The sequence below is a fragment of the Engraulis encrasicolus genome, chromosome 9 (genome assembly GCF_034702125.1).
Source record: "Engraulis encrasicolus isolate BLACKSEA-1 chromosome 9, IST_EnEncr_1.0, whole genome shotgun sequence".
In the NCBI taxonomy this organism is placed as follows: domain Eukaryota; kingdom Metazoa; phylum Chordata; class Actinopteri; order Clupeiformes; family Engraulidae; genus Engraulis; species Engraulis encrasicolus.
The window spans coordinates 37446460-37456459 of NC_085865.1; the positions used below are offsets into that span (position 1 = coordinate 37446460).

At 47.5% G+C, this 10000-nt stretch overlaps 1 protein-coding gene across 2 annotated transcripts in view; it reads left to right on the plus strand.

The window, feature by feature from the left end:
• The window catches only part of rnf32 (ring finger protein 32), a 36223-nt gene that overhangs the window by 8579 nt on the left and 17644 nt on the right, over positions 1-10000 (plus strand). For both annotated transcript variants that reach the window (XM_063207082.1, XM_063207083.1), the window contains exons 5-6: positions 2388-2512; positions 4493-4601. In XM_063207082.1, the coding sequence (XP_063063152.1) occupies positions 2388-2512; positions 4493-4601 (234 nt within the window). The remainder of the gene's footprint in view (positions 1-2387; positions 2513-4492; positions 4602-10000) is intronic.

The following is a 10000-nucleotide window of genomic DNA, read 5'->3' on the forward strand; positions in this document are numbered from 1 at the left end:
TATGAAACATGGCAGTCAGAGAGGAGGAGGAGAGGAAGAGAAGAGAAGAGAGGAGAGGAGAGAAGAGAAGAGAAGAGAAGAGAAGAGAGGAGAGGAGAGGAGAGGAGATGAGAGGAGAGGAGAGGAGAGGAAGAAAAGAGGAGAGGAGAGGAGAGGAGAGGAGGAGAGGAAAGGGGAGGAGAGGAGTGGAGAGGAGAGTGGCGAGGAGAAGAAAGGGGAGGGGAGGAGAGGAAGAGAAGAGAGGAGAGGAAAGGAGTGCATAGGAGAGGAGAGGAGGAGAGGAGTGGGGAGAGGAGAGGAAAGAGAAGGAGAGGGGAGAGGAGAAGAGAGGAGTGGAGAGAGGAGAGGAGAGGAGATGTGAATGGGGTCAGGGATGCCTGACTTGCTCTGTTTGTGGGTAAACCTGTATCTTGGATTTCCCCCCTCATATTTTCTTAATGCATCCATAAGGTACAATCTGAAAACAATGGAATGTGATAGAAAGAATACTATAACCTAGACTGACAAACTCCCAGCCACCGATTCGTCCTGAGTTTGGGTTGCGCAGCGCTAGTGTCTTCGAAAATGTGGCGGTCTATGTTTTATTAATATCTGTAATATTTCAAGCAGTAGAAACCAAGCAACTTCCTTGAGAGTTGTTCTTTGAGTTGTTTCGAGCTGGAGCTTGCAAGGGGCAATTATGGTGTGATCCTGAAAACGTGGTACAATATCATATCAGTGACTCTTACTGAACTCTGTGCCCTTGCCCCCTCACCATATTGTACACGCTTGTCTAAAGGAGCTTGAGAGGTGCTTGAGACGGAAGTGCAATACAGTGAAACACGGCACAATTAATTTTGTACATAGCATCCAATATAGGCAATAACATTCATAATGGGTAATGGCACAATCTTGAGGCCGGCCGCACATTGGCTCTGACAGCACTGCGACTGCCTTTGTCGATTCCGACATAATTCGGACCCCCAAACCCAATTTCACACAAACATAGCATTGATAGTCAATTGGCGGCGCCGACAAAATAGAACTTGTCTCTAATTGCTATCCGACATTCGCGAATGTCCGCGGACATCGGCGCCAGTGTGCGGGGTTCTATTGAAAACAATGGAATCGAACTTTTGCGGAGCAGTGCTCAGCACTTTATCGGAGCCGGTGTGCGGAAGCCCTAAGGCTGTCTCCGTATGGCCCCCTCCCCTCTCCGTACAGGTGTGTTGAAGGCTTTTGAGTGCTACTCGGGCAGGACGTGTTGAACAGCATAGAATGACTGTATAGCACAATTCATACAGGACATGCAGCTCAATGTGGGTTGACTACAGTAGAATACAGTATAGTGAAGTGAAAGCGGGGAAAGCCCAACTGGGAAACTCCAACTCCCATTGTCATTATGACACAGCACTCCACAGCGCACAAGTGCACACTGTACACAACAAAATTGCATTTATGCCTCATCCGTGGAAGGAGGCTGCCCCCAATGGCTCCCGTAAGGGAACAGTTCAGCGGGACCAGGGTGCTCAGGGTACCTTAGTCATGGAGGAGGATGGGGGAGAGTACTAGTTAATTACTCCTCCCACCAACCTGGTGGGTCGGGAGTCGAACCGACAACCTTTGGGCTACAACTCTGACGCCCTAACCGCTTACCCATGACTGCCCTCAGTATAAACAATACAATATATTAGAAAATACATAGAATACATGACAATACAAGACAGTACAATAAATACAAAGCACTCAAAAATATACAAAGAGTTTTGTTACGAAATAACTTAAATGCCATTTTTTTACTTTGGGAAATGACTGTTCAGACACCCTTTCATCAATGTGCTAATTCTTGCCATTCAAGTATTTTGAGAAGACTATTTAAACCTATATGAAACGCATTTTGCAATGCAATGCAATGCTCAATACAAATACGCACATTTCCCAAAACGTTCCAAAATGGATATGTAATTTTGCAATGAAGCTCTTCATACATAAAGCTAGCCTCGCGCACCATCCTACGTACTTCCACCAAGAGACTTGGCTCTGCACTACGTCTGGTACCTGTTTTCTGTGGAGCTATGTTGAGCGGCAGGATTTGGCCGGTGTTCTGACAAATGGTCCTACATTGTAATTTTATCCTACAATAGGATGTTTGGTCAGACATGTCTGTTAAACGGTCCTACATTGCCAAAGATAGGCGTCAGACTGTTTGTTCAACAACTTATCCTGATTTTTCCGAAAATGTCCTTCCCGCTTCCTGCAATCACGTCAGATCAAATAACCTCCAGACCATGAATACGAAATGAAATGGTAGTATTAGGGGATGGTCAGGACCAGGCTAACATAAAGCCAAATCTGTAGTCATTTCTGTTCCTCTCCTTTCTTCTCATGTTCTTCTTCTCATGTCCTAGGCGTGTCTGAAAGCCTTTGAGCGCTACTCAGGCCGGAAGTGTTGTCCCATGTGCAGGAGGGAGCAGTACGAGACACGCGTCATCCACGAGGGCGCTCGCATCTACCGCCACCAGTGCATCGTCAGGTAGGCAGACACTCAATTCATTAACATTTCCCACATGGAATGGTTATAATAATAATAATAATAATTGTATACTTGTATTTGTATTCTGCCTCTCCTCTATACCTCTCCTTTTAAATCCATCTCTATCAATGATGTTTTTTTCCATTTGTTAAGCACTTTGAGTTACATGCCTTGTATGATACAGTGCTATACAAATACAAATATTATTATTCACATGGAATGGTTGACAAGCCTCCCTTGGTTTGCTAATGGTTGTTTGCTTCCTGACAAAGTGGGAGGAGTTCCCGATTTTTCAGGAGCTCAGAAAGTACTTGCATTGGTCTTGACCTGGGCCTCGTTTTCCGATAACGATGGTTCTTAGCCTTACGTGTGTCGTTAACCAGTGATCCTACGAATGTTCTTAGATTTCCTACGACTGTTTCCCAAAGACACTCGTACATGAACGCGCGTGCACAGCCTCTAAGATCATTCGTAGCGTCGCTCTTAAGGATCGCTGTCCACATATGTGGTGCTGAAGTGTCCTCGGAGTGAACTGCGCCGTCATGCTGCTAAACCATTTACAAAATGTAAGGCGTGTGTCAGTAGGCCTATCAAAAGTTGTTTTCTATAAGGGTGGGACTACATTTGTAGCAGTTTGCAACTATCGCCAGGAGTTATTGTTGGCAAATGAAATAAAAGGCACACACACAATGAAATCATGCAAAACCATGAGATACGCCGTTAAACCAGACAAAGCGCGTGCAGTTGGCTACCATGCTTAATATTTAAGAAGACAAGTAGGCCTAGGAGTTCCAAATTGGGATGCGCATTTGGGGAGCGGCGCGCAAAGTACCGCGCACTTAAGGCTTTAACAACTGTGAGGAACATTTTGCACGGCAGTCTGCTGTTATTAAAACATAAAATCTACACGAATCCCCATCGCTGCCTTTTTTATGTCATAGTTTACCCTTAGCCTACAACTATCGTGTCTTTTCTGCGTCGCCTTCCCTTTCTTAGGGTATTTGAAAATGAAAGAGGGCGCAACGACTCGCTGACCGATTTTCTTTTTTTAATGTTTCGGTAGTGGACTTCCGACATCACCACTCTTGTCTCTGGTCGCCGAAGCCCCCTATTTATTTTGCGTGTGGATGCCTTGTTCTTGTTCACGAAGCACCCACACAAATTATGATTGATCACAGTTTAATAATGCCCTGATTTATCAAACCCAGCTGAACTATTTCACTGCCTGTAAAATATTTTCCAAACACATTGCTTTTATTTTACACACTTACACAATTAATGTTACCTTCTTATTCTCGTTACAGTGTCAACTGTGGTGCCATGATATTTAGGCTACACTCCCGTCTTAAAACATCAACTTGAAGCGCAAGTTTCCTCTTTTCCTGTGGGTGTCTCCACTGTGCCATGCCACTTGCGTGTTAAAACGGCAATCTTATGCGTAAATTTCTTCTTTTCCCTTCATATCCTGTGGGTGTCTCCACTGTACCATGCCGTTACGATCAATCTTAGCGCGTTAAGACTACTCCAAACCACTCATGAATTTTTCTTAGAGTTACGTGTCAACCTGCGATGGTTCTTTGCTAAGTTGGCTTTGGTAAACGCTCCGTGAGCTCTACGATGGTGTTACGTGTGAACTTAAGTAGCACGTAGCGTTAAGTAGTACTTAAGGCCCTTTCGGAAACGAGGCCCTGACTAGTAGCCACGTTGAAGGTGTTGCGTCACTAGGAGGGCACGGCCTGGCTATGTATTAGGTGCAACGATGCAGGGATGCATACATGCACACACACACACGCGCGCGCACACACGCACTGTACATTGTAAGACAGGTAATCATAAAGCACACATACACATACAGATATTGTACATGTACATTGGTATTGTACAGGCATTAACGGACTATAGCAACATAGTGAGAAAGATATTCAAATTGTGCATACATTGTACATTGTACATACTAATTGTATTTCCCCCCTTCATAAGGATCCAGGCATGGTGGAGAGGCTGCATGGCTCGGCGGTGGTACCGAGATGTGCGAAGGACCGTCCCTCCAAAAGACAAGCGTCTCAGACAGCAGTTCTTCGAGAACAAGGTGAGCAGACACAGACAGTCCTAATGATTTTAGAAGAGAGCAAAGATGAGCAGTCCTCAGGACAGGTGCTGGGACTGCTTTCTCCTTCAGAACTCGGCTGCAGTGATACATAATCACACAAACACACTCAAACAGAGACACATGCACATGCACACACTAGCGCACGCACCCACACACACACACACGAGCGTGCACACACACACACACACGAGCGTGTACACACTCACATACACACACACACACACACACACACACACACACACACCACACACACACACACACACACACACACACACACACACACACATACGGACATCGGCTGGGATTTAGTGTAGATTTAGTTTGGGAACCATCTGCACAATTTTCTGTATGGGAGGTGTGATTCACAATTATCCAAGGCTATGAATGTCTATCAGCAACGTACGAATCACATTTAAAAATAAACTTTCAACTGAACCCATGAATGCACGCCGTACCTTCTGCTGCACACTGTAATAGACATTGAAAGTTAACTACTATAGTTCTACACTACTATGACAGTGCACAGGGCCTTTAGTAATACATTACGACTTGGTCATTGAAACTCTGGTAACAGCTCATTTATAATTCTGTGTCTTTAGGGGCTAAAGAATCTGGTGTATAGTGTTGAACCTTAGCCACTGGGCTATGGCGCCCGCAATGAGTGCACATTTCCGACACGGCCACTACCTGTCTTGGCGGAGGTAATAGGCAGAGTGTAGCTGAAATAAACTCCACTCCAACTCCCATTGTCATTGTGACACAGCCCTCCACAGCACACAAGTGTTCACTGCACACAAAGAAATTGCATTTATGCCTCACCCGTGCAAGGGGGCAGCCCCCAATGGCCTCCCAAGGGAGCAGTGCGGTGGGACGGTACCATGCTCAGGGTACCTCAGTCATGGACTACCCATGACTGCCCTAATAGGCAGAGTGTAGCTGAAATGCAGTGGTAGTCGATGGTGGCGCCATAACCTGCGGTGACCCCTGAGTCCCCAATCGAAAAACAGTCACAATCGCAATTGGCCACCGGGATCCCAGTTTGTCACAATGAGCCTTTATGTGTGTGAGTGAGTCCTCCGCCTTGGCCTGATCAACTGCTCGCATTCCCAGGGCCGGCGCTACCCATGCAAAAGAGGCTCAGGGATAACACGCACGCACGCACGCACGCACGCACGCACACGCACACGCACAAACAAACACACAGTCTTCAACTTTCCATCCTTTCTTGGTATATTCCCTTAAACCACCCCCCCTTAACCTCCAACACCCCCCCATCCCCCGGCCCCACCTTTCCCTTCCTTGATCCCTGGATGGACATTCCTGTTGCATTCAGCCACAGGACAGGACGTTACGCTCAACGATGTTGACTGACGCTGGGCAAACAAGAGTAGTGCCCCAGTTCACCAGCCATCCAGCCACCCACCCCAGCCCAGCCACCCCACCCCAGCCCACCTCACCCCAGCCCAGCCCCGGATCTAGGTTCAGCCTGTGGCTGGCGTGTCACTGGGGGCAGGAGAGGAGAGGCGGTGGAGTTTGGGTGGACGATGGTGGTGGGTGGGGGGACTCCTTGTTTGTGTGTGTTTGTGTGTGTGTGTGTGTGTGTGTGTGTGTGTGTGTGTGTGTGTGTGTGTGTGTGTGTGTGTGTGTGTGTGTGTGTGTGTGTGTGTTTCTGCGTGTGTGTTTCTGCGTGTGTGCATACGTGTGTGTGTGTGTGGGGGGGGGATGATTGAAGGAGCTGAGAAGGTCTTTGATAGCGTGTGAATTATACACTGTTTGTAAACTCATTAGAGAGAGTGTGTGTTTCGGTCAAACACGTTGGACATTCCTCAGGGGTCCAGACACAATAGGCGGCCGCAGGCTCAGCTCTGGAGTGTTTACCTGCCAGAGACCGGCTCCACATGATTTGAGTTTTGTAAATGAATTTGTGCAGGGGGGGGGATGGGATGGGATGCAGGGTTGGGGGATGGGGCTGGACATATTATTGGGGACAGGATGCTAATTTTGTTCATTTTTCATTCTCCATTTTCTCCTTCTGTGGTGGGATTTAAAAAAAAAAAAATCGCGCGCACGCGCACACACACACACACACACACACACACACACACACACACACACACACACGCGCGCGCACACACACACACACACACACACACACACACACACACACACACACACACACACACACACACACACACACACACACACACACACACACACACACACACACACACACACACACACAGTCCTCTCACAAGTGCCTCTGCACCCAGGAAGGGGTGTGTCGTGGATGATGTTGGTCTATGATGATCTATCTGTTTATCTCCCCCAGAAAATACAAACAAGGGGTAACTTCAATACAAGTACAACGAAGTACAATAGAACAGAGTAGAATAGAATTGAATAGCAGCTCTGAACATTACTACTTTTATCATAATTATTTTATATATGAATGGCACTGCCTCACAGACATAGACTATGGTTGTGAAAGGGGGTGCTCAGGGAAAAAAATAGTGTGGCACCAGTCAACCCATGGAAGAGGGGCCTTGACTTAAATTTACCAGTATATGGGGGGGCCCTGTTAGCCTGGGCGAAAGCGACTGTTAACTACGTCAAACAGTCTGGCAAAAGCCAAGAGGAGAGGAGAGGAGAGGAGAGGAGAGGAGAGGAGAGGAGAGGAGAGGAGAGGAGAGGAGAGGGACGGAGGGCCAAGCTAAGGGGAGGGCAGAGGCGGTAGCAGCACTGAGGCCAAGCTAAGGGGAGGAGAGGAGAGGAGGAGAGGGATGGAGGGCCAAGCTGAGGGGAGGGGAGGGGAGGAGAGGAGAGGAGAGGGTCAGAGGGCCAAGCTAAGGGGAGGGGAGGGGAGGAGAGGAGAGGAGAGGGGGGAGAGGAGAGAAGAGGAGAGGAGAGGAGGGGATAGGAGAGGAGAGGAGGAGAGGGGAGGAGAGGAGAGGAGGAGAGGGGAGAGGAGAGGGACGGAGGGCTGACTTAGGGGGGGGCTCTGCACTCCCCTCTCCCTGTGGCCTCCCTCTCTCCCTCCCTCTGCAGGGAAAGGGAAGGTTGCCCTCTAGTGAGCTCCCACCCACCTGTTCCTCTGAGCGCCTGTGAGGAGGAGGAGGAGGAGGAGGAGGGAGATGAAGGGGAGGAAGAGGAGGAGGAGGAGGAGGGAGATGAGGAGGAGGAAGAGGAGGAGGATGAGGGAGATGAAGAGGAGGAAGAGGAGGAGGAGGAGGCGCAAACAGGGGATTATGGGCTTTCCTGCCAGAAAATAAAGAGAGAGAGAGAGAGAGAGAGAGAGAGAGAGAGAGAGAGAGAGAGAGAGAGAGAGAGAGTGTGTATATGCAGAGAGGGTGTACATAAATTGTGGATGCCTGTGTGTGTGTGTGTGTGTGTGTGCGTGTGTGTGTGTGCGTGTGCGTCCGTGTGCGCGTGCGTGTGTGTGTGCGTGTGTATAAATAGGGACATAGAGACACAGTGCAGCTGAGTGCAGTGCAGGCGGTGCCATGGGGATCCTGAAGAGGGGGCCCTGGGGTATTCACTGGGCCCATGGTCCACAGGGGAACATACTAGCCAGACCGTGCCCTCCTAGTGACGCAACACCTTCAGCGTTGCTCCTAGTCAGGCCAAGAGCAAATCAATATGGTTTCTGAGCTCCCGGAAAATCGGGAACCCCTCCCACTTTGTCGGGAAGCAAACAACCATTAGCAAACCAAGGGAAGCAGGTCAACCATGCCATTTGGGAAATGTTAATTGTTATGCTCTTGGTCAGACCAAGTCTGGAAGAGATTAGAAAGTCGATGATAATCAGGCTAGGAACGTACTATATGCCTTCATGTTATTGACAAATTAGTAGCCACTAGCCACTTCTCTTGCTGGTATGGCTGCTTAAAAAGAGGCTTTGCCCATGCTAAAAAAAAAATGCGATATGGCAAAAAATTGACAGATCACGATTTTTTTTTAACATTATCGCAATCTTCAAAAAAAAAATCTTCGAAAAAGCCCCAAAAACAAAAACAGGCATACAGGGCTACATACCTTTCAGAACAGATTTTAATGAATGTACATGCAATTTTGTTAACAAATTGAAATGTGGAATATATATTGGAATAGATATATAAAATTGGAATATAATATCAAAAATAAGTGACGAAAACAACACTAAGTAATTAAACGTCACTCTGATAAAGGGAGCATCAGCACTAAAAGGCGATCTACCGTATCTGTATGATCTATACGATTTTTCCACTTTGACAGATTTTCGGCAATCTTCTACTAAAATTATATGATTCACAATTAAATATCGTCATATCGCACACCCCTAGTTATGCCTGTGACAATTGTCAGTCACAGGGCAGCGCAACATCTGTAAAAAGGGGACACTTGCAGCCCCAGTAGAGAATTATCCTCAGGAGGCCTTTCCATTGGGCCGGGGTATTCCTATTACCCTAATGGACCTCCACAGGGAGACGTGTGCCAGCGGTGATCCTGTTAGCCGCATAGTGTCTACTATAATATTAACATTTGGGTAATGAGCCACAGGCCTGCTGTGTACGTACTGTATATCAGAGGTGAACCCGTCGCCTTCCCTGTTGCTTAATGATGTTATCCCTGAGGAAATAGATTAATGCAGCTTCCATAATCCTCATAATCCCTTCATATGAGTAATAAGTACGTGTGACTAAACGGACGGTGTCATGGTCATTCGACCTCCAGGTCATGTCAGTGGGGAAAACAAGCTGTAAGCGACTGGACTTCTTTATGAAACTCGAAGAGATTTTGGGCAGTCATGGGTAAGCGGTTAGGGCGTCAGACTTGTATCCCAAAGGTTGCCGGTTTGACTCTCGACCCAACAGATTAGTGGGGGGAGTAATTAACCAGTGCTCTCCCCCATCCTCCTCCATGACTGAGCATGGTACCGTCCCGCTGCACTGCTCCCTTGGGGCGTCATTGGGGGCTGCCCCCTTGCACGGGTGAAGCATAAATGCAATTTCATTGTGTGCAGTGTGCAGTGAACACTTGTGGGGTGTGGATTGCTGTGTTACAGTGACAATGGGAGTTGGAGTTTCCCAGTTGGGCTTTCATATCACTTTTCACTTCACATTCCACACCTGTTGACCTCCGCTGAGGCTCAAACGGCATAGGCACCACATCGGGGACCTGGGTTCATTTCCAGATCCTCCCCCATCTCTCTCTCTTCCATTCATTTCCTGTCACACTCTCAAACTGTCTTATCTGAAAAAAAGGTTTAAAAGTCCAAAAAATATCTTTAAGAAAATAGAATAAGTGATACCAGGGTTCCCATGGGTCATGGAATTTCTGGAATATCATGGAATTTCGTAAAAGTTTTTTCCAGTCATGAAAAGTCATGGAATTTTACCATT